At 65.3% G+C, this 23,132-nt stretch overlaps 1 protein-coding gene across 2 annotated transcripts; it reads left to right on the top strand.

Annotated features, from left to right (window-relative positions):
• The first annotated feature begins 284 nt into the window (after positions 1–284).
• Positions 285–21,731, top strand: COL2A1 (collagen type II alpha 1 chain). 2 transcript variants are annotated; one of them, XM_066985480.1, is made up of 54 exons: positions 285–472; positions 4,259–4,471; positions 6,417–6,433; positions 6,735–6,767; positions 6,904–6,936; positions 7,068–7,121; positions 7,257–7,358; positions 7,449–7,526; positions 7,838–7,882; positions 7,989–8,042; positions 8,157–8,210; positions 8,359–8,412; positions 8,517–8,570; positions 8,684–8,737; positions 8,831–8,875; positions 8,999–9,052; positions 9,166–9,210; positions 9,336–9,389; positions 9,531–9,629; positions 9,776–9,820; positions 10,341–10,439; positions 11,685–11,738; positions 12,212–12,319; positions 12,405–12,458; positions 12,562–12,660; positions 13,914–13,967; positions 14,048–14,146; positions 14,244–14,297; positions 14,432–14,485; positions 14,757–14,810; positions 14,902–14,955; positions 15,065–15,109; positions 15,397–15,495; positions 15,594–15,701; positions 15,781–15,834; positions 15,917–15,970; positions 16,071–16,124; positions 16,223–16,276; positions 16,361–16,468; positions 16,596–16,649; positions 16,738–16,791; positions 17,064–17,225; positions 17,324–17,431; positions 17,774–17,881; positions 18,103–18,156; positions 18,255–18,362; positions 18,908–18,961; positions 19,074–19,181; positions 19,346–19,399; positions 19,573–19,680; positions 19,763–20,051; positions 20,193–20,380; positions 20,699–20,941; positions 21,059–21,731. In XM_066985480.1, exons 1-54 carry the CDS (start codon positions 376–378, stop codon positions 21,203–21,205), a joined length of 4,482 nt encoding a protein of 1,493 aa, XP_066841581.1. In that variant the 5' UTR covers positions 285–375; the 3' UTR covers positions 21,206–21,731. The 2 variants fall into 2 exon arrangements, with proteins under 2 accessions (XP_066841581.1, XP_066841582.1); XM_066985481.1 differs by lacking the exon at positions 4,259–4,471.
• Positions 21,732–23,132: the final 1,401 nt, after the last annotated feature.

Below are 23,132 nucleotides of genomic sequence, written 5' to 3'. Positions count from 1 at the left end.
GATCTTGGGGTTGGGGGGGGGGTGTCTCAGCCCCCCCCTCACCCCACCACAACCCCAGCAGCCCCAACCGGGGCTCAGACCAAAGCCGGGGGGGGGGTGCGCAGCGGTGGGGGCACCCCCAACCCCCCCCCCTCCCCCTAACCCCCCCCAAACCCCCCCCCAAACCCCCCCCCAAGCCCCCCCTTTCCCCCCCCCCTCCTCCCTCCCTCCTCCCTCCCTCCCTGGCCGCCGGTGCCGTCCCGGAGGAGGGCCGGGGGGGCCGGTCCCGGCTCGGGTTACAGGGCCCGGGGGGCCTCGCCGGGACATATACGCGGCGGCGGGGCGGTGCGGGCACTGCTCGGCCCGACGCACGGTGAGGGGCGCCGCCGCCTCGCCATGCCCGGCCGCCGCCCGCTCCGCCTCGCCGCCCTCTCCTTCCTCCTCCTCCTCCTCCTCCTCGTCGGGCTCGCCGCCGCTCAGGACCGCGACCTCCGTGAGTAGCGGAGTCCCCGGGACGGCGGAGGCGGGGGGGGGGGGGGGGGGGGGGGGGGAAAAGGGGGTGCCCCCCCCCCCGCCATCATTCATCTTCATCCCCCCCCAACTCCACTCCCGGAACCCCGATATTTGGGTCGGGGGGTGCGGGAAGGGATGAGTGGGATGGGGGGGGGGGCGTTGTGTGGGGTGGAGGGGGACTGGGTAGGGTGGGGGGACAGAGTGGGATGGGGGGGCTGAGTGGGATGGGGGGGCTGAGTGGGATGGGGGGACAGTGTGGGATGGGGGGGACAGGGTAGGATTGGGGGGACAGTTTGGGAGAGAGAGGGACAGTGTGGGATGGGGGGGACTGAGTGGGATCGGGAGGACAGTATGGGATTGGGGGGACAGGGTAGGATTGGGGGGACAGTGTGGGATAGACGGGGACAGGGTAGGATTGGGGGGACAGGGTAGGATGGGGGGGACAGAGTAGGATTGGGGGGACAGGGTAGGATTTGGGGGACAGGGTGGGATGGGGGGGACTGAGTGGGATGGGGGGGGACAGTGTGGGATGGGGGAGACTGAGTGGGATAGACGGGGACAGAGTAGGATGGTGGGGACAGTGTGGGATGGGGGGGCTGAGTGGGATCGGGAGGACAGTATGGGATTGGGGGGACAGGGTAGGATTGGGGGGACAGTTTGGGATTGGGGGGACAGTGTGGGATGGGGGGGCTGAGTGGGATCGGGAGGACAGTATGGGATTGGGGGGACAGGGTAGGATTGGGGGGACAGGGTAGGATGGGGGGACAGGAAAGGATTTGGGGGACAGGGTAGGATGGGGGGGGACAGTGTGGGATTGGGGGGACAGGGTAGGATTGGGGGGACAGTTTGGGATAGAGAGGGACAGTGTGGGGTGGGGGGGACAGTGTGGGATAGAGGGGGACAGGGTAGGATTGGGGGGACAGGGTAGGATTTGGGGGACAGGGTGGGATGGGGGGGACAGGGTAGGATTTGGGGGACAGGGTGGGATAGAGAGGGACAGGGTAGGATGGGGGGGACTGAGTGGGATGGGGAGGACAGTGTGGGATTGAGGGGGACAGGGTAAGATTGGGGGGACAGTGTGGGATAGAGAGGGGCTGAGTGGGATGGGGGGGACAAGGTAGGATAGAGGGGGACAGGGTAGGATGGGGGGGACAGAGTGGGATGGAGGGGGACAGTGTGGGATGGGGGGGCTGAGTGGGATCGGGAGGACAGTATGGGATTGGGGGGACGGGGTAGGATTGGGGGGACAGTTTGGGAGAGAGAGGGACAGTGTGGGATGGGGGGGACAGTGTGGGATAGAGGGGGACAGGGTAGGATTGGGGGGACAGGGTGGGATAGAGAGGGGCTGAGTGGGATGGGGGGGACAAGGTAGGATAGAGGGGGACAGGGTGGGATGGGGGGGACAGTATGGGATAGAGGGGGACAGGGTAGGAATGGGGGGACAGTGTGGGATGGGGGGGACACGGTAGGATAGAGGGAGACAGGGTAGGGTGGGGGGACAGTGTGGGATGGGGGGGACAAGGTAGGATAGAGGGGGACAGTGTGGGATGGGGGGGACTTCGTGGGATATGGGGGGACTGCATGGGATGGAGGGGAAGGGGTGAGGATAGCGGGGGGGGACAGCGTGGGACACGAGGGGACAGCGTGGCAGGGAGCAGGGCGGCGTGGGACACACGGGGGGCGGCGTGGGACGGGGGGGGAGTGTGAGGTTGGGGGGGGCACGGCGTGGGGTGGAGGGAAAAGTGTGAGGATAGTGGGGGGGGGAGAAATGGGGGGACAGCCCAGGATGTGGGGGGGCAGCGTGGGATAGAGGGGAAAGTGTGATGTTCGGGGGGGGACACGGGGGGACAGCCTAGGATAAAGGGGGACAGCATGGGAAGGGGGGGGGGGGACAGCGTGAGATAGAGGGGAAAGCGTGAGGATGGCGGGGGGGACACTGGGGGACAGAGCAAGGAGAGTGGGGGGCAGCGTGGGGCAGATGGGGAAGGTGTGAGGTTGGGGGGGGGGGACGTGGGGGGACAGCCCAGGATAAAGCCGGGGGCAGCGTGGGGCAGATGGGGAAGGTGTGAGGTTGGGGGGGGGACATGGGGGGACAGCCCAGGATAAAGCCGGGGGCGGCGTGGAACGGATGGGGAAGGTGTGAGGACAGCGGGGGGGGGCAGCGTGGGACATTAAGGGACAGTTTGGGACAGAAGGGAAAAGTGTGAGGATTTTTGGGGGGGGACAGCAGGGGACATTGCGGGACACTGGGGGACAGAAGGGGAGTGTGTGAGGACAGTGGGGGGGCAGCTTGGGACAGAGGGGGGCAGCCTGGGACACTGGGGGACAGCACAAGGAGAGTGGGGGACAGCGTGGGGACGGGGGGGGGGCATAGCCTGGATCAGAGGGGGACGGTGTGGGACAAAGGGGGACGACAACGTGGGACATCGGGGGAAAGTCCGAGGGTAGGGGTGGGGGCAGCCTGGGACACCAGGGGGTGGCGTAAGGACAGGAGGAGGTGGCATGGGACAGCGGGGGTCGGTCTGGGAGGGTGGGGGGACAGCCTTGGGGGGGGGGGGGACAGCATTGGGACCATGGGGTGGGTACAGGTGGGACCCGCGGGTGCCTGGGGACACCCCTTGGGTAACGGGGAACAGCCCAGGGACATGGGGGGCAGCCTGGGGACAGAGGGGGGCAACCTGGGGACAGCAGGGTCCCGCTGGGGACATGGGGTCCCGCTGGGGACACAGGGTCCTGTTGGGGACGTGGGGGTTCAGCATGGGACACTGGGGACCCTGGGGCCACCAGGGCACCTCGTGGGGCCACCAGGGCGCTTACCAAGGTCCCTGGGGCCACCAGGGCACACCCCAGGGACACTGGGGCACCTCCTGGGGTATTTCTCGGGGACCCTTGGTGCAGCCTGGGGACCCTGGAGCACCCCCTGGCCACCCTGGGGTGCCTTTTAGGGGCGCTGGGGTACCTTCTGGAGACCCTGGGGTGCAGCCTGGGGACACGGGGGGCACCTCCTGGGGACACGGGGACACCTGGGAACCTTGGGGCACCTCCTGGCCACCCTGGGTACCTCCTGGGGACCCTGGGGTTCCTCCTGAATATCCTGGGGCGCCTCCTGGGGACCCTGGGGTGCCTCTTGGGAACCCTGGGTGCAGCCCGGGGACCCTGGGGCGCCTTCTGGGGACCCTAGGGTGCCTCTTGGGGACCCTGGGTGCAGCCTGGGGACCCTCGGGTGCCTTTTGGGGACCCTGGGGCACCCCTGGGGACTCCGGGATGTCTTTTGGGGACCCTGAGGTGCCTCTTGGGGACCCATGGGCGCCTCTCGGGGACATCCGGGTGCCACCCAGGCTCCCTGGGAACACCGGGGGCTGTTCCCCCACGTCCCGCCGAGAGGGACAAGGGTCCGCGAGGGGACACGGGGACACCGAGCGCCATCGGGGTTGGGGTGGCGGCGGCGGTGGTGGTGGTGGGGTTCCCCGCTTCCCCGCGCCAGGCTGGCACCCCCACGCCCCCCTTGCTGCGCCGCCGCCTCGCTGCTTGGGGAGCCTTCATCCTCCTCCTCCTCGGAGGGGCAGGATGGGGGGTGGGGGGGGGGGGGCGCATCGCGCCGGCATTTCCTTAACCCACAAATCCGGGCTGCGGGGAGGGGGGAAGGGGGGGGTCCCCGTGCCACCACGGTGCGGGGGGTGATGCCGTGCCCTCTCCCCCCCACCCCAAACCTCCTCCATCACCCCCCCCCCCCCGTACCCCCCCCGTACCCCCCGGCCCGCCGCAGCGGAGGCCGGCGGCGGCTGCGTGCAGGACGGGCAGAGCTACAGCGACAAGGACGTGTGGAAGCCGGAGCCGTGCCGGATCTGCGTGTGCGACACGGGGACCGTGCTGTGCGACGAGATCATCTGCGAGGAGCTGCGGGACTGCCCCAGCCCCGAGATCCCCTTCGGAGAGTGCTGCCCCATCTGCCCCGCCGAGCCGCCCGCCGCCACCGCCCGTAATTTATTTATCCCCCTCCGCCCGATAAATAAATAAATTACCCGGCACGGCGCCGGCAGCCCCGGGGAACGCGCGGCGGGGAAAAGGCAACTTGGTCCCAGCCCCTCCGAGCCGCCCCGGGGTGGAAAAATGCCCGATCGTGAAAAAAATGACCCCTCTGGGGCCTTCATTTGCCCCTTTTTGGCCTTCATTTGCCCCTTTTTGGCCTTCTTTTGCCCCTTTTTGGCCTTCATTTGCCCCTTTTTAGCCTTTTATTTGCCCCTTTTTGGCCTTCGTTTGCCCCTTTTTAGCCCTTCATTTGCCACTTTTTGGCCTTCATTTGCCCCTTTTATCCCTTTATTTGCCCCTTTTAGCCCTTTATTTGCCCCTTTTGGGCCTTTATTTGCCTCTTTTTGGCCTTTTATTTGCCCCTTTTTGGCCTTCATTTGCCCCTTTTTGGCCTTCATTTGCCCCTTTTTGGCCCTTTATTTGCCCCTTTTTAGCCCTTTATTTGCCACTTTTGGCCTTTATTTGCCCCTTTTGGGCCTTCATTTGCCCCTTTTTAGCCTTTTATTTGTCCCTTTTTGGCCTTTATTTGCCCCTTTTGGTTCTTTGTCTTGCCCCTTTTGGGCCCTTATTTGCCCCTTTTTGGCCCTTTATTTGCCCCTTTTTGGCCTTTTTTTTGCCCCTTTTGGGCCTTTATTTGCCACTTTTGGGCCTTTTTTTTGCCCCTTTTGGGCCCTTATTTGCCCCTTTTGGGCCTTTTTTTTTGCCCCTTTTGGGCCTTTATTTGCCACTTTTGGGGCCTTTATTTGCCACTTTTTGGCCTTTATTTGCCCCTTTTGGGCCTTTTCCTTGCCCCTTTAGAACCTTTTTGTCCCCCTTTTTGTCTGTTTTTTCCCCTTTTTGCCTTTCTCTCCCATTTTTCCTTTCCTCCCCCATCAATTTTGCCCCATTTCAGCCTTTTTTCCCCCTTTTAGCCTTTTCTTTGCTCCCTTTTGCCTTTTCTTTGCCCACTTTTTGCCCCCTTTTCCCCTTTTCTCCTGTTTTTCCCTCTTTTGCCCCCGTTTTCCCTCTTTTGCCCTCTTTTTTTCCTTTTTTTGCCCCCTTTTCACCTGTTTGCCCCTCTTCATCCTTCTTTGGCCATTTTTATCCTTCTTTGCCCCTTTTTGCCCCCTTTTTACCTCTTTTTACCTCTTTTTTTTCTTAATATGCACTTTTTTTCCTTTTTGACCTTTTTTGGCCTTTTTGCACCTGTTTTGCCTTTTTTCCCCCCTTTTTTATGCCTTTTTTTTCCCTTTTTGGCCCCATTTTTGGCACCTTCCCCCCTCCTTTAGGCCTTTTTTCGCCCCTTTTTGCCCATTTTCCACCTGGGGTTTTTGCTAAGCCCCCGCTCCAAACGTGTCCCCCAGGGGAGGTCGCGGCCCCCGACCCCGGGGCTGGGATTTGGGATTTTTTTTTTTTTCCCCTTGTTTAATTTGGGTTTGGCCGCGACCGCAGCCCGCGGGGGGGTGGGAACGAAATGAAACGAAAATGACAATATTGTGGCTGCCCCAAATCGCTAATTATTCACCCAAAACCACATTTCCACCCTGGGTACCACGGAAGGGCGATGGCCCCATAGCCCTGAGCACCCCCAAGCCCCGCTGCCCCCCCCCGGCACCCCCGAACCCCAAAGTTGCCTTTTTTAACCCTTTCCTGCCCCCCCCCAGCCTTAGGGGGAGGTGAAGGGTTGAGCGCCCCCCCCACTTCCCAAAAACGCGTGGCCCCGCTTCCGCGTGCTTCGCTGCCCCGCTTCGGGGGAGCCCCCCCCCCCAATTCCGGTGCCCCCCGGTTTGGCCACGCAGCCCCCCCGCAGCATCACCCCCCCCCCCCCCAGCTGCGGATGGATTCACTCACCCCCCCTCCCCAAAAAAACCCTCCCCGCTCTAATTTCTCTTTATGTTTTTTTGCCTTTCCAACAGGACAACCTGGCCCCAAGGTGAGGCTGGGTTCCCCCCCCCCCCCCCCCCCCCCCGGTACTTCCAGCATAATCCTAATTTCCAGGGATTTTCACCCAAAATGAGTTGGGGGGGGGGGGGGGGAGGAGGGAGGGCATCCACGTGGGGCTCCAGGTTTGTCACCTCCTGGGGGTGGTTGTCACCCCCTGGGGGGGCTTCATCACCTCCTGGGGGGTCCATGACAGCGTGGGGAGGGGGGCAGAAATTTGGGGGGGGGGGGGGGGGGGGCTCAATGGGTGCACCACCCCTCCACCCCGTCTCACCCCCTTCTTTGCCCTGCAGGGACAGAAAGGTGAACCCGGCGATATCAAAGATGTAAGTGCTGGCGTTTTGGGGGGAAATCCCCCAAAATGGGGGGGGGACTCTGTCATTGGGGGGGGGGGGGGGTTGGGGTCCCCACGTGCACCCCTCTCACCCCACCCTTGTCTCTCCCCCCCCCCCCCCCCCGCAGGTTGTAGGACCCCGAGGGCCTCCGGGACCGCAGGTGGGAACGCGTTTCTCCGGGCGCATTGCTGGAATATTTGGGGGGGGGGGGGCGGGAATGTGAGGGGGGGGGGGCACACGTTATGGGGGGGGGGGCGCGGGGGCGAACTGACCCCCCCCCCACCTCCGCAGGGCCCCGCAGGCGAGCAGGGACAGCGAGGGGACCGCGGCGAGAAAGGGGAGAAGGTGAGAGCGCACCCCCAAAACCTGGGGGGGGGGGGGGGAATCCCCCCCCCACCTGCACCCATGGGTGCTGCAGAGAAGCCCCGTGCGCATTTTGGGGTGCCAAGGGCCTTCTTGTGTCCGTCCCCCCCGCCCCAGGGTGCTCCCGGCCCCCGCGGCAGGGATGGAGAACCCGGAACCCCCGGCAACCCCGGCCCCCCCGGCCCCCCCGGACCTCCCGGCCCCCCCGGCCTCGGTGGGGTGAGTATGTCGGGGCTGGGGATTTTGGGGTGAAAGGGGCCGTTTTTGGGGGCAGGCGGCGTTGTTCAGCCCCCCCCCTCCCTTTTGCAGAACTTCGCAGCTCAGATGGCGGGCGGCTTCGACGAGAAGGCTGGCGGCGCGCAGATGGGCGTCATGCAGGGCCCCATGGTAAGACCCCCGCCCCCCCCCCCCCCCCCCAAAAAAAAAAAAAAACCAGCCCCCCCCCGATAAAAAAAAATAAAAAATGGGGTGCCCCAAAAAACAGGGGGCCCCTCAAAAAACACCTCCCCCGCACACCCCCGGGGGTCTCACCCCTGCAGACCCCATTGCGGCACCCCGCAGCATCACCGGGGGGACTGCCCCCAAATTTTTTTTGGGGGGGGGGCGCCGCCTGCTTTGGCAGGAGGGGGTGATGGTGGTGACGGCCACATTGCGCCCCCCCCCCCCCGTGACACCGACGCTTGTGCTTCTCCCCACAGGGACCCATGGGACCCCGCGGCCCCCCCGGCCCCACTGGCGCTCCCGTAAGTACCCCCGCACCCCCCCCCAGGGCTGGGGAGGGGGGGCTCTGGGTGGCTGCTCCACCGCCCCCCCCCCCGATGCCACCTTCTGCCCCCCCCCCCCCCCCAGGGTCCCCAAGGATTTCAAGGCAACCCCGGCGAGCCTGGCGAACCCGGCGCTGCTGTGAGTGTCCCCCCCCCCACCCCGCACCCCCTTGTCCCCCGCCTTGGGGACGTGCCAGCCCCCCCCCCCCCCCGACCCCCCCCCGCTCACCCCCTGCCTCTCTGTCCCTTGTAGGGTCCGATGGGTCCCCGGGGACCTCCGGGACCGCCTGGGAAACCCGGTGACGACGTGAGTCCCCCCCCGCCGGCGGTGCTGAGCACGGGCAGCTCGGTGCACCGGTGGCCCCCCCCGTCCCCCCCCCCCCCCCCCCCCCGTGCAGAGCCAAGCTTCTTTTTTTTTTTTAATTAAAATCCCTTAAAATCCCATTTCCCTGCAGGGCGAGACAGGCAAACCCGGCAAATCCGGCGAACGTGGCCCCCCCGGCCCCCAGGTAAGGCAGCACCGGGATGGATCCGGGCTCAGCGCCCCCCCCCCCACCTTTTTTTATGCCCCCCCCCCCCTCTAATTTGCCCCCAACCCTCCTCCCCCCCACAGGGTGCTCGCGGCTTCCCCGGGACCCCCGGTCTCCCCGGAGTGAAAGGCCACCGGGTGAGTGCCCCCCCCCCCCCCCAACGGCACCCCGGGTGCCCCCCACCGTTTGTGTCCCTTTGGGTGACCCCCCCATCAACCTTCTTTGCCCCCCCCCTTGTGCCCCCCCCCAGGGCTACCCCGGCTTGGACGGTGCCAAAGGCGAGGCAGGAGCTCCCGGAGCCAAGGTGAGCGCGGGGCGACCACCCCCACGGCCTCAGGGGGTGCGCCCCCCCCTTTGTCCCCCCCCCCGAGGCTCATTTTCTCCCCCCCCCCCACAGGGTGAATCCGGCTCCCCCGGCGAGAACGGCTCCCCCGGCCCCATGGTGAGTGTTTGGGCTGGGAAATGGGGAAACTGAGGCACGGGGGGAGGTGGAGGGGGGGGTTGTGTGTGCCCCCCCCCCCCCACCAAACCCGACCCGACGCCGTGTGTCCCCCCCCCCCCCCAGGGTCCCCGCGGGCTGCCAGGAGAACGAGGACGTCCCGGCCCCTCCGGCGCTGCGGTGAGTGCGAGGCCCCCCGGTGCCCCCCCCCCAACCCCCGGCGGCAGGGGGCTGCAGGGGGGGCGGGGTGCCCCGAGCCCCCCCCCGTGACCCCCGCTGCCGTCTCCCCCCAGGGTGCTCGCGGCAACGACGGTCTCCCCGGCCCCGCCGGACCCCCCGTAAGTACAGGGCTGCTTTGACCCCCCCCCGCCGGACCCCACATCGCCCTGGGGCAGATAGCGGGGTCCCCCGGGAGCCCCCCCCCAGCTAGGGGCAGCCCCCCCCACGCTTTTCTCTCCCCCAGGGACCCGTTGGCCCAGCCGGAGCCCCCGGCTTCCCCGGCGCCCCCGGCTCAAAGGTAAGGGGTGAGCAGAGGGGGGTGCGGGGAGGGAAGGGGAGGGGGAAACTGAGGCACGGCCGCCCCAAATCCCCCCGTCTCACCCCCATCTCACCCCCATCCCCCCCCCGTCCCCCCCCCTGCCGTCTTCTCTCCCTGTAGGGTGAAGCAGGCCCCACCGGCGCACGAGGTCCCGAGGGTGCCCAAGGTCCCCGCGGCGAATCCGGCACCCCCGGCTCTCCCGGCCCCGCCGGCGCCCCCGTAAGTGCCATCGCTCTCGGCGTCACCCCCTGGGGGGACGTGGCCCCCACCTTGGTGGCTTGTCCCCCACGCGCCCCCCCCCCCCGGCCTGGGGGGGGGGCAAACTGAGGCACGGGCACGAGGCGCTCACTGCTCCCTTCTTGTAGGGTAACCCAGGCACCGATGGCATCCCCGGCGCCAAGGGCTCGGCGGTGAGTGGGGACGGGGACGGGGGGGACGGGGTGGGGGGACACGTGGGGACGGTGGGGTCACCGGGACGGGGGGGACTGGGGGATGTGGGAGGATGCTGGGGGTGCTGGGGGATGTGGGGACGCTGGGGGATGTGGGGATGCTGGGGGGGGGGATTATGGGGGGTGTGGAGATGCATGTGGGGTGCTGGGGGACATGGGGGTGCTGGGGGGCACATGGGGGTGCTGGGGGGGGGGTACATGGGGGTGCTGGGGGGCATGGGGACGCTGGGGGGCATTGGGACACTGGGGGGCATGGGGGCTGCTGGGAGGCATGGGGGCTGCTGGGGGATGCGGGATGCTGGGGGGCATCGGGATACTGGGGGATGTGGGATGGGTGTCGTGGGGTCCTGGGGGGCACGGGGTGGGGGGGGGACATGAGATGCTGGGGGCTGCTCTGGCGGATGCAGGGGATGTGGGGGCACGGGGGCGCGCACGGGACCGTGCCGTGCCCCCCCCCCCCACGGCTGCTGGCTGCCTGCAGGGTGCCCCGGGCATCGCGGGCGCTCCAGGCTTCCCCGGCCCCCGCGGCCCCCCCGGACCCCAAGGTGCCACCGGCCCGCTGGGACCCAAGGGACAGACGGTAAGAGCCCCCCCGGAGCCCCCCCCCCGAGAGGGAGCGTGGCCGTGGCCCTGCCCGCTGCCAGATGCCCCCGCCCATCTGCCCCAGGCCCCTCCCCCTCTGCCATAGGGTCTGCCCCCAGTCTGGACCCGCTTGTGGGTGCTCCCCGACCCCCCCCCCCCCCAGGCACCCTTGGGTCACCCTCTTGGGACCTGTTTGTGGTCCCCAGAGGGGTGGGACGGGGCTGGGGACGGGGATGGGGCTGGGGACGGGGCTGGGGACGGGGTGGGGATGGGGTTGGGATGGGATGGAAATGGGGAAGGGGCAGGAATGGGATGGAAATGGGATGGGGACAGGGACTGGGATGGGGTCGGGATGGGGTTGGGATGGGATGGGGATGGAAACCGGGATGGAAATGGGGAAGGGGCAGGAATGGGATGGAAATGAGATGGGGATGGGGTTGGGATGAGGATGGGATGGGGGGATGGGGGTGGTTATAGGGACAAGGTAAGAGGATGAGCATGGGGAGGAGGAAAGGGATAGGGACAGGGATGACAATGGGGACAGGCACAGGGATGAGGACGAGGGGTTGAGGTTGGGGTCAGCAATGAGGAACGGGGGACAGGAAAGGGGATGGGGACAGGGATGGGGTGGGGGACAGGGATGGGGACAGGGATGGAGATGGGGATTAAGAAGGGAACAGGCGTGGGCTGGGGACAGAGATGGGGATGGGGACAGGACTCAGGACATGGGGACGGGGACACAGATGAGGGTGGGCACAGGAAAAGGGATGGAGACGGGGATGCAGGTGGGGATGGGGGGGGGGACAGATGGGGTGGGGACAAAGACGCAGATGGGGATGAAGATGGGGACAGGGACAGGGAAGGGGACAGGAAAGGGGATGGGGACAAGGATGCCAGTGAAGGTGGGGACAGGGATGGGGACGGGAGAGCAGATTGGGATGGGAATGGGGTCAGGGATGGGGTGGGGACAGGGATGAAGATGGGGATGCAGATGGGGACAGGGACAGGGATGGGGTGGGGACAGGGACTCAGAGAGGGACAGGGACAGGGATGGGGACTCAGGGACAGGGATCCAGGTGGGGACAGGGACAGGGATGGGGGCAGGAGAGGGGATGGAAAAGGGGATGGAGAGAGGGACGAGGACAAGGACGGGGACAGGAACTCCGATGGGAACGAAGCCGGGGACGGGGACGGCCGCGGGGACACCGAGACCCCCGTCGCCCACCGCCCTCTCGCTCCCCAGGGAGAACCCGGCATCGCGGGCTTCAAAGGCGAGCAAGGACCGAAGGGCGAGACGGTGAGTCTGGGGGGGGGACGGGGGGGGGACACACATCCAGCCCCCGCCACGCCGGGGACCCCGCTGCAGCGTGCCACCCGGCCGCGGGTCCTCCGCGGCTCGGCTAACGAGCCTCTTCCCCTAACGAGGCCCCTCGAGGGGCAGCGTCCCCCCTCCCGTGGGGGGGGGGGGGGGGAACAATAGGCGCTGTGTTACGCCGCGCCGCGGCCCCCCCCCTCGTCCCCGGGGGCCGGGGACATTCCCCCGTCGCTTCATTAACCAGCCTCAATGCGCGGGGCCGGATCCCCGCCGCGGGGCCGCTGAGCCCCGGCGCCATCGTGACACGCGGCACGGCGAGGGGCTCCCGCCCGGACCCCCGGGGTCGGGTGTTTGTGGGGGGGGGGTGGTCGGTGTCTACGGGCTGTTCCCGCCCCCCCCTTCCCCTTCCCGTCCTGGATTGCTGCTTTTTGACCCGTTTTCCTCCTCTTCCTCAGGGCCCCGCAGGACCCCAAGGTGCCCCCGGACCGGCCGGTGAGGAAGGCAAGAGAGGAGCCCGTGGGGAACCTGGTGCTGCCGGCCCCGTGGGCCCCCCCGGAGAGAGGGTGCGTGACCCCCCTCGGCGAGGTGCGGCCCCCCCCACCCCCAAAAAACCCTCATCTTAACTTCGCTCCTCTTCTTCCTCCATAGGGTGCTCCTGGCAATCGCGGCTTCCCCGGGCAAGACGGGCTGGCTGGACCCAAGGTGGGACATCGGGGTTATGGGGGGGGGTCCTGGGGGTGGAGACCACCCCCTGCACCCCCAAACCTCACGCCTGTGTCCCCCCCACCCCTCCCGCCCCACACAGGGTGCTCCGGGTGAACGCGGCCCCGCTGGCCTCGCTGGTCCCAAGGGTGCCACCGGTGACCCCGGGCGTCCCGGAGAGCCTGGGCTGCCTGGAGCAAGGGTAAGAGCTGGGGGGGGGGTCGCATCCTGCACCCCCCGTGGGGTGGGGGCAGCTGGGGGGGGCATGGGCAGGGGCTGCTCGTGGTGTCTGGGGGGGACTCGGATGGGGCAGAGCCACGAGGGGACGGTGGTGGGGGCTGCTGGGGTCGGCAAGGAGGCTCCTGGGGGAGGGTTCAGGAGCTTTGGGGTTGGTTAAAGGGAATTTGGGTTGGTTAAGGGGCATTTGGGTTGGTTAAGGGGCATTTGGGTTGGGTAAGGGGCATTTGGGTTGGGTAAGGGGCATTTGGGGTTGGTTACAGGGCATTTGGGGTTGGTTAAGGGGCATTTGGATTGGTTACAGGGCATTTGGGGTTGGTTACAGGGAATTTGGGGTTGGTTAAGGGGCATTTGGGTTGGTTAAGGGGCATTTGGGGTTGGTTAAAGGGAATTTGGGGTTGGTTAAGGGGAATTTGGGGTTGGTTAAGGGGAATTTGGGGTTGGTTAAGGGGAATTTGGGGTTGGTTAAGGGGCATTTGGGTTGGTTACAGGGCATTTGGGGTTGGTTAAGGGGCATTTGGGGTTGGTTAAAGGGCATTTGGGGTTGGTTAAGGGGCATTTGGGCTGGTGAAAGGGCATTTGGGCTGGTTAAGGGGCATTTAGGTTGGGTAAGGGGCATTTAGGTTAGCTAAAGTGCATTTGGGTTTGTTGAAGTGCATTTGGGTTTGTTGAAGTGCATTTTGGGTTGGTCAAAGTCCATTTGGGCTGATTAAGGGGCATTTGGGGTTGGTTAGAGTGCATTTGGGGTTGGTTCACAGGAGCATTTGGGGTTATCCAAGGTGCTTTTTGGCATTAAGGTGCTCGGTGGGGTTGGTTCAGTTCCTGTTGGGATGCCCTTTGGCATTAGCTGAGATGTGTTTGGGGTTAGTAAAGATTCTGCAGGGTTAGTAAAGATGCTGCGGGGTTGGTTAAGATGCTCTTTGGGGTTGGTTAAGATGCTCTTTGGGGCTGGTTTAGATGCTGTTTGGGGCTGGTTAAGATGCACCTCGGGGCTAGTTAAGGTGCATTTGGGGTTAAGGTGCTCTTTGGTGCTAATTAAAGTGCTCTTTGGGGTGAGGCAGGGTGTGTTTGGGATTAGTTAAGATGCAATTTGGGCTTAGCAAAGAGGCTCCTGGACTCTGGGGTTTGCCACGATGCTCTTTGGGGCTACTTAAGACACTCGGGGCTTAGCTAAGAAGCATTTGGGGTCACCAAAGATTCTCTCTGGGGGGTCCGCAGGGTCTCACCGGCCGCCCAGGCGATGCTGGACCTCAAGGCAAAGTCGGCCCGACCGTAAGTGATGCTCCACGGGGCGGGGGTCTCGGGGAGGGGGGGGATGCCGTGACCCCACACTGACGTCCCCCTCCCCGCAGGGCGCTCCCGGTGAGGACGGCCGCCCCGGCCCCCCCGGCCCGCAGGGTGCTCGCGGGCAGCCCGGCGTGATGGGTTTCCCCGGTCCCAAAGGCGCTAATGTAAGTTTGGGGCATTTTTCTGCCCCCCAAAAAAAAGGGGCCACGAAGGCCAGGGCTGGGTGCACGCCCGTCACCGCCGCCCCTCTCCTCCCTTTAGGGCGAGCCTGGAAAAGCCGGCGAGAAAGGACTGCCCGGTGCCCCGGGGCTGCGGGTGAGTTGGTTCTGCTGTGCTGCCCCCCCCCAAGAACCTCACCTGGGGGCTTCTTCATCTGAAACAGCTTCTGCCCCTGGGGGGGGAAACTGAGGCACGGGACGGAGCTGAGCTGGGGGGGTTCTCCTCCGCAGGGTCTTCCTGGCAAGGACGGTGAGACAGGAGCTGCCGGCCCCCCCGGACCTGCCGTGAGTGTCACCAGCGTCTTCATTTGGGGACAAAACCCGCCTGAAACATGGGGCTGGGGGTCGTAGCCCCCCCTCCCCGGATCTGGGCACCCCCCGCGTGCTGGGGATCTGGGGCGGGCGAGACCCCCGGGGTCGGGGTGCGGGGATTTTGCCCCACGCCTCGCCGTGACTTCGGTTTTCCCCAAAATTTTGGGGTGGGCGAAGGGCTGCGAATCCCCCCCTGCTGGAATCCCGGGGGGGTTTCGGGGCCGTCACCGCCGTCCTTCCCTAGGGTCCCGCTGGCGAGAGAGGAGAGCAAGGAGCCCCCGGTCCCTCCGGCTTCCAGGTGAGTGGGGGCACACGGGGGGGGGTCAGGGTGCTGGGGTCGGGGTGATGCTTGTGGGCACCCCTCCTAACACCGCTGCTTGCCCCCCCAGGGGCTGCCCGGGCCACCAGGTCCCCCCGGAGAGAGCGGCAAACCCGGAGACCAGGTGAGGCCCCCTCCCTCCCTCCTCCCCATCGCCCCCCAGCTGCACACGGGGGCTCAGCGCCCCCTGACCCCCCCAGTGCTGACCCCCGGCTCTTCCCCCATCCCCGCAGGGCGTTCCCGGAGAAGCCGGTGCCCCCGGTCTCGTCGGTCCCAGAGTAAGTATCGCTCCTGGATTGGGGACAGGACGCCTCTCCCTGTCCCATGGGGGGGTTCTGGGGGGGCTCGGTGGGGAACGGGCAGAGTCCGTCCTCCCCCACCCAAGGCTCCTCCAGTCCCGCTGGCTCAGCCTCCACCGCAGCTCATCCCCAGTCCTCCCAGTACACCCCAGTCCCCTCCAGGACGGATGCTCTGCCCTCCTGACGTCCTTGCCAAGGGCGCCGCGACCCTCACCGTGGCCTCGTGGCCTCTTTCTAACGCTGTCCCCCCCCCCCACCCACGCCAGGGCGAACGCGGCTTCCCCGGTGAGCGTGGCTCCCCCGGCGCACAAGGGCTGCAAGGTCCCCGCGGGCTCCCCGGCACGCCAGGCACCGACGGACCCAAGGTGGGTGACGAGGGGACCCGCTGGGAGCTGGCTCGGTGCCACCGCGGGTCCGTGACGCCGTGAGCACCCCGATGACCCCCACCTCTGCTCCGCTGTAGGGTGCAACCGGCCCGGCCGGCCCCAACGGCGCCCAGGGTCCCCCAGGGCTGCAGGGAATGCCCGGCGAGAGAGGAGCAGCTGGCATCGCCGGCCCCAAGGGTGACCGGGTAGGTGACACGTCCCGTGGGTGTCCCCAGGGGTGTCGGGTCTCAGCTCGGCTCATGGCACCTCTGTCTCGCCCCGCAGGGAGACGTCGGCGAGAAGGGTCCCGAGGGAGCTCCAGGAAAGGACGGCGCACGCGTAAGCGGGATGGGGACACGGCGGGAGCGGCCGGCCAAGGATGCTGGCGGGGGCCACGTCCTCATTTCTCTCTCTCCTGTAGGGTCTGACGGGTCCCATCGGTCCCCCCGGCCCCGCTGGCCCCAACGGCGAGAAGGTGAGAGCCCGGGCAGCCCCACGGCTGCACCGAGACGCCCCACAGTGCTCCCCACGGAGATGCCACCAACGCCCCCACCTCTCCATCTTCTCTTTTCCAGGGTGAATCCGGCCCCCCCGGTCCATCTGGCGCTGCCGGTGCCCGCGGTGCCCCCGTAAGTGCGACACCCGCAGCCCCCGGGGCGCCAGCGGTGATGCCGCTGACTGCGCTCCCCCCGTCCCCACCGTTAACCCCGGCATCTGTCCCAAATAGGGCGAGCGTGGCGAGCCCGGTGCCCCCGGTCCTGCTGGATTTGCCGGCCCCCCGGTGAGTATTTAGCCCTGTCCCCCCCCCCGGCACCCATCCAGCATCCTCTCCCCACTCATGGCAGCCGCTTTCCCCCCGACGCAGGGCGCCGACGGACAACCCGGTGCCAAAGGCGAGCAAGGAGAGCCCGGGCAGAAGGGTGACGCCGGCGCTCCCGGTCCCCAAGGTCCCTCGGGCGCACCCGGCCCCCAGGTGGGTACAGCCCCCAAATGGGGTCAGACCCCACGCCACGAAATTTGGGGCATGGCCTCGATACAGCCCCGCTGCAGGCATTGCAGCCCCCAGGTGCGTTTCCGACCCGCTTTTCTCTCCTTTCCAGGGTCCCACTGGTGTAACTGGTCCCAAAGGAGCCCGCGGTGCTCAGGGTCCCCCCGTGAGTATCGGGGGGGTGGGCTGCGGGCTGGGGAAGGGGCAGCCGCGGGACGTCACGTCTCAGCCACGTTTCTCCTCTCCTTCCCCAGGGAGCCACAGGATTCCCCGGAGCCGCCGGCCGCGTGGGACCACCCGGCCCTAATGTGAGTCGGGGGGTGTCCGGGATCGCCCCCACGCAGGGTTTGGGTGCCGCCTGCTCCGTGCCAGGCAGAGGGGACGGCGCATCCCCGCGTGGGCAGCTGGGTCTCCGGGTCCCCAGGCTGCTCTTGGCCGTTCATCAGCCCGTAAAAAAACGACTTTTCTAAGGGTTTTCAGGCCCGGGAGCAGAGCCAGACCCCAAGCAGCATCGGGATGTGGGTGATGAAGGTGGAAAAGCCTCCTCTGTTTGCACCAACCTTGTTTTCCTCGCCCGCAGGGTAACCCAGGCCCCCCCGGCCCTCCTGGCTCTGCTGGCAAAGACGGTCCCAAGGGTGCTCGTGGCGATGCCGGTCCCCCGGGCCGTGCCGGCGACCCCGGGCTCCAAGGCCCTGCTGGCCCCCCTGGCGAGAAAGGCGAACCCGGAGAGGATGGCCCTGCGGTGAGGTTTTTGGGGGGGGGACACCTCTCTCCGTGCTCACCCGGCTGCACAGTGCTGTCCCACCGGGTCTGATCCCCCCCACCTCTGCCTCCCCGCAGGGTCCCGACGGCCCCCCCGGTCCCCAAGGCTTGGCAGGACAGCGCGGCATCGTCGGCCTTCCCGGACAGCGTGGCGAGAGAGGCTTCCCCGGGCTGCCAGGGCCATCGGTGAGTCGGTCCTCGCTGCGGTCCCGAGCTCAGCACCGCAAATTTGGGTGCTGTGACTCCTCTTTGGGGGCTGAAACGCGGGAGGCTGCAGCACCCCGGAGCACGTCTCGGGGCCACCAGCGCCTTGGTGCTGCCCGAGCACCCTGGGGACGGCCGTGTCCGGGTGCCATGTGGGGTTGTGCAGAGCCGGCTTCTCCCCACCAGGAGCCGCTGGTGCAAGCCCTGCAGCCGGGACGGGGAAATACTCGGAGCTTGGTGGATGCAGAGGGGTCTGGGAGCCTCAAAATAAAGCGGTCGGTGGGCGAACCTCTCCCGTTCACGCGCTTTTTTCCCCTCGTTCAGGGCGAACCTGGGAAGCAAGGAGCACCCGGCTCTGCGGGCGACCGAGGCCCCCCCGGCCCCGTGGGTCCCCCCGGTCTGACAGGACCTGCTGGCGAGCCTGGGCGCGAGGTAGGCGAACCCCTCCCTGGGGAAAAACCCCGGGGAAGCGGATCGGTGCCTCCAGCCACGCCGTGACGCCGGCTGCGCCGGGCATCACCATGAGCCCCGGGCCTAACTCAGCTCCTGGAGCTCTCCAGCATCTTTCCACCAGCATTTTTTTGCCTCAAAAGGCGACTTTGCACACATCCTGCGCCATCCCAGGGTGGTAATTCCTCCTCTTCTCCTCCCAGGGCAACCCCGGTGCTGACGGACCCCCAGGCAGAGACGGCGCAGCCGGCGTGAAGGTGAGATTGCTGCGGGCTCCCCCCTGGTGCTCGCTCTCCGGGCACCAAAAAGCCGCAAAGCTTCGCACGGGTCTGACCACCCCGCTGTCTGCACGCAGGGCGATCGCGGCGAGACCGGCCCCGTGGGTGCCCCCGGCGCTCCCGGTGCCCCCGGCGCTCCCGGCCCCGTTGGTCCCACCGGCAAACAAGGAGACAGAGGCGAGACGGTGAGTGCCAGGGCTCGTTGGGTTTAAGGTCTCGGTACGGGAGCCGGCAGCCACCCCGAGCGCAGATTAGGCAAGCAAATGACAGCGGTTCCCTGGGAGCAATTAGCTGCGCGGTGTAATTGGGAGAGCCAGGCGGCGCTGTTAGCGGCTGCTGCTAATTCAGCGGTGCCTCGAGAGCTGTTTGAGTCTCGGAGCATCTTCCCGAGGAGCCATCGGTGCCCAGAGCCCCCTCAGAGCACGCCTGGGGAGCCGTAAGCAGGCAAAATCTGCCAGGGCGTTTGTTTGCGGGGCTCCTTACGTGCTCCGATGCTCCGGCTGAGCGTATTTAAAGCTGTCGTTAAGCCCCACTAAGACAGCTGCTGATTTTCACTGTCGCGGATTCCAGCAGGGCTGGGAACAGCAGTGAGGCACGTGGGGCTGGTTCAGATGTCCCCCCCCCAAACCCCGTCCTCCCGGCCCCGAGGCTGTGGGTGTTTCGGGGTGCTGGCCCCTCTTGGCACGACCCCCGTCCCGGCTCCTTTTGACTCCCTCTTTTCTCCCCGCAGGGTGCACAAGGGCCCATGGGTCCCTCCGGTCCTGCTGGCGCTCGAGGCATGCCGGTGAGTGGTGCTGAGCCCACTGGCACGTCCCACGTGTGACACGCGGGGTCCTGGGTGCCTTGGGCAGGGGTCTGCCATCCCGAGCCTGACGCGGCCCCTTCCCCGCTCCCAGGGTCCCCAAGGGCCTCGCGGTGACAAGGGTGAGACTGGAGAGGCTGGAGAGAGAGGGCTGAAGGGCCACCGCGGCTTCACCGGACTGCAGGGTCTGCCCGGACCCCCCGTAAGTTGTTTTTGGGATCTCAGCGCTGAGCCCCGCTGCAGGATGCGGCTCCTTCGGGGGTCTCTGAGGCCACCGAGGGACCCCCGAGCCCGCGCGAAGGCTTTGCTGGGGCTGAGCCTGCTTGGCCCTGGGGGTGCGACCGCCCACCCTCGCTTCCTCCGCAGGGTCCTTCTGGAGACCAAGGCGCTGCTGGTCCTGCTGGTCCCTCCGGTCCCAGAGTAAGTCCTGACGGTGGCACTTGGGGTGGCGAGAGGCCAAGGAGCTCCCAATGCCCCCACCCCGGGCGCCTCCAGCCACGAGCCCCCACCGGGAGCTAACGGCTCCCCACCACCTCCCCTGCCCTGAGGTCCTGCACCGACCTGACCCCCCCGAATTTGGGGCTCTCTCCTAGGGTCCCCCCGGCCCCGTCGGCCCCTCCGGCAAAGACGGCTCCAACGGCATGCCCGGCCCCATCGGCCCCCCCGGCCCCCGCGGACGGAGCGGCGAACCTGGTCCTGCGGTGAGATCCGGCACCGGGAGGCAGGGCACGGGGTCCGGCTGGCAGAGCAGCCCGTCAGGATCGCATCTTCTTGCTCCCGTAGGGTCCTCCTGGAAACCCAGGGCCCCCCGGCCCCCCCGGCCCTCCAGGCACCGGTATCGACATGTCAGCTTTCGCCGGCCTGGGTCAGACGGAGAAGGGCCCCGACCCCATCCGCTACATGCGGGCGGACGAGGCCGCCGGTGGCCTGCGGCAGCACGACGTCGAGGTGGACGCCACCCTCAAGTCCCTCAACAACCAGATCGAGAGCATCCGCAGCCCCGAGGGCTCCAAGAAGAACCCGGCCAGGACCTGCCGCGACATCAAGCTCTGCCACCCCGACTGGAAGAGCGGTAAGAGCCGCCGCCGCCGCCGCGGCCTCCCCTCTCCCTGCCTTCCTCCCCAGCCTCTGGCACCCGAGAGCAGCCCCGGGGCTCCTCGCTCCGACCCCCCCGAGCCCCCTTAGCGAGCCGTTTGTGCCCCCCCTGCTGCAGGAGACTACTGGATCGACCCGAACCAGGGCTGCACCCTGGACGCCATCAAGGTTTTCTGCAACATGGAGACGGGCGAGACCTGCGTCTACCCGACCCCCAGCAGCATCCCCAGGAAGAACTGGTGGACCAGCAAGACCAAAGACAAGAAGCACGTCTGGTTCGCGGAGACCATCAACGGCGGCTTCCACGTAAGTGGGCGTCTGTTTCGGGGGGGTTAATTCCACGTGGGACGCCTTCCTTGGGGTTGTCTCGGTGGATGTGATGGGAAGCAGATGGATTAGGGCTGTTAGGGGACGGAGAAGCTGGTTTAGGACAGGCTTGAAAGCGTGGAGGCGGGTCGGTTTAGCTCTGCAAGTCAAAGTTTTGTTGTGCTGGTTTTTTTTTTGGCAAAGATTTTGCAGCTATCTGGGAACATAAAACTCGACGGTCCCCTCTCAAGGGTGGCTGGAAATAACCTGCCGTGGTGATGCCTGCGGGCTTTAACCTCTCTTGCCTCTTCCCCACAGTTCAGCTACGGCGATGAGAGCCTGTCTCCCAACACCGCCAGCATCCAGCTGACCTTCCTCCGCCTGCTGTCCACCGAGGGCTCCCAGAACGTCACCTACCACTGCAAGAACAGCATCGCCTACATGGACGAGGAGACGGGCAACCTGAAGAAAGCCCTCCTCATCCAGGGCTCCAACGACGTGGAGATCAGAGCCGAGGGCAACAGCAGGTTCACCTACAGCGTCCTGGAGGACGGCTGCACGGTAAGGCGGCGGGGACGGAGCCGCGGGGGGGGTTGTGGTCGGACCCCTGAGGCTGCCCGGTGGTTCGGATGGCCCCGGAGCACCTGACGGCATCCCTGCCCCTCGTTCTCTCCCCAGAAACACACTGGCAAATGGGGCAAGACAGTCATCGAGTACCGGTCGCAGAAGACCTCGCGCCTGCCCATTGTAGATATTGCACCTATGGACATTGGTGGCGCCGAGCAGGAGTTTGGCGTGGATATCGGCCCCGTCTGCTTCTTGTAAAAAGGATTGTTTTATTTGTGTGTTTGTTCGTTGGTTGTTTTGGTTTGTTTTTTTGTTTTTGTTTTTTAAAAAAAAGAAATCCAGCCCAATACCGTAAAAGAAAACCAATCCCACCCCACGGACCCGTCCTTCCCAATCACTCCAACGACTTCTGCACTGAATGGCTGGCACGACCCTCGGTCCTCGCGCTTGGGACCACCGCCTCCCTCCAGCGCCGTCACGGGGCAGACTGCGACATAAAACCACGGGCTTATTTATTTATTGCCTTCCTGGAAGGCCTATTTTTTAGGTCGGGTGGAGGTGGGAATCTAACTGGCATGTACGACGGCCCCTCCCCACCAAAGGGATCTGGCAAATGCAGGTATCACGAATCCCCCCCCCAGCCCCTTCCCTCCCCCTGTGTATCACCAGCAGGAGTGCTAATGTATAATACAACAAAAATGGTGCTATTCTTGTAAAACAAGTCTGTATTTTTTAACATCAAGTTGATATAAAAAAAAAAAAAAAACTTTTGGTGGAAAGTCAAGTGGCTGTGCGCGTTGTTTTTTTCTCTCGCCCACGGTGTTTGCTGCGGTCTAACCCCTGCCCTTCCCTCCCCTCTCCCCCTTTTGCAGCCGTTAAGGGTTTAAGGTCAAATCTCAGACTCTCTGGGTTGAGAATACCTCATATAAAGGGGAAAAAAAATAAAATAACAACACAAAACCTTCAAAAAAAAGGAGGGGAAAAAATATTTCAAGTGACGAATCTTGAAAGCACCAGGCACGAACACAGCAGCCCGGTTTTTGGGGTTTGCTCGTCCCCCTGCACCCCAAAACAGCGCTGGGGAGCATTGAGGCAAGCGCTCTCCCTTCCAGGGCCGGGTTTTAGGGACACCAGTTGGAGGAAACCAGTAAAACCAGTGGGGAAGGGGAGGTTGAGGCCATGTCCGGCGCAGGTCAGCACAGCCAGAGCCAGGGGCTGAGCAGGGAGAGGTTTGTGGGTGGATGGAGTCCTGGGAGGTGAATAATTCCGCCATTTCTGTCAAAAACCAGGTGCAGGGACTAATTCCTCAGCCCCCTGACACCCCTTCCCCTCGTCCCCAAGGAATTCGTCCCCTTTAGGACACGCAGAAACACCATTTAAGGGGAGATTTTTGCACTGCTGATGGTGGAGGCGTTCACAGCCACAGGGCGCGCACCCTGACTTGTAAAAACAGCTCTGCCTTTAGGGCTTCGTAAAAAGCTACGCATGTAAATGCTGCTCTTAAGCAGCTCGCTAATTAGAGGAAAAGCCCCAGATTTATTTTTCTTTTTTTAACTATCTTAAAGAAAATTAGCCCACTGACCCCCCAAGAGTTGCAAACGGTGCTCGAGCTTTATGAGCAGGACGCACCGGGCAGCTGCTGGCTCAGGGGCTGCAGGTTTCATGACAGTACTTTTGTTAAAACCCCAGCCTTTCTCCTCAGTCGACAGCACGGGCACCGCAGCCTCATTAAGAGAAATTATGACTTTAAAGGATGAAAAACCCCTTTAAAAATGCTACTTCGGGGCCCTCACCTCACTTTTAAACGCTCACAGCTGGCACCGCAGCAGCCGCCCCTCCTGCTAAAGCACCGAAGGCAGCTTCCCAGGGCTGGGATCTTTAAAAAAAAAATTTGGCAGAAGAAATTCATTAAAAGGGATTGGAGGATTAAGAAGGATTTTCAAAATAAATGCCCTTTAAAAGGCCAAGTGCTTTGCCACATGACCCGGAGGGCACCCCCAATTATCAGTGCTCTGGCTCTCGGTCGCACCAGCGCTTTTCCTGCTCAGCCAAGCAGCAGGATTTGGGTTCCTGCAGGCACCCAGCGAGCCCCCCAAAACCTCCCAGCTAAAAGCAGCTCTGATTTTAAGGAGCCTCGGTTATCTGCAGCACGAAGAGGGGAGCAGGGGGCTCTGCCACCCGCGAG

This window comes from Anser cygnoides, chromosome 32, assembly GCF_040182565.1.
Source record: "Anser cygnoides isolate HZ-2024a breed goose chromosome 32, Taihu_goose_T2T_genome, whole genome shotgun sequence".
In the NCBI taxonomy this organism is placed as follows: domain Eukaryota; kingdom Metazoa; phylum Chordata; class Aves; order Anseriformes; family Anatidae; genus Anser; species Anser cygnoides.
Note: the sequence above shows the minus strand (reverse complement) of the source record. Positions and strands in the feature narration are given on the sequence as shown.

What these genes read in the sequence shown, in the direction of transcription:
- COL2A1 (XM_066985480.1), top strand. Translation starts at nt 376, where the DNA reads ATGCCCGGCCGCCGCCCGCTCCGCCTCGCCGCCCTCTCCTTCCTCCTC. An exon ending in CGGGCGCACCCGGCCCCCAG is followed by an intron (nt 16,469 to 16,595) that starts GTGGGTACAGCC and finishes TCTCCTTTCCAG; the next exon opens with GGTCCCACTGGTGTAACTGG. An exon ending in AAGGAGACAGAGGCGAGACG is followed by an intron (nt 18,363 to 18,907) that starts GTGAGTGCCAGG and finishes TTCTCCCCGCAG; the next exon opens with GGTGCACAAGGGCCCATGGG.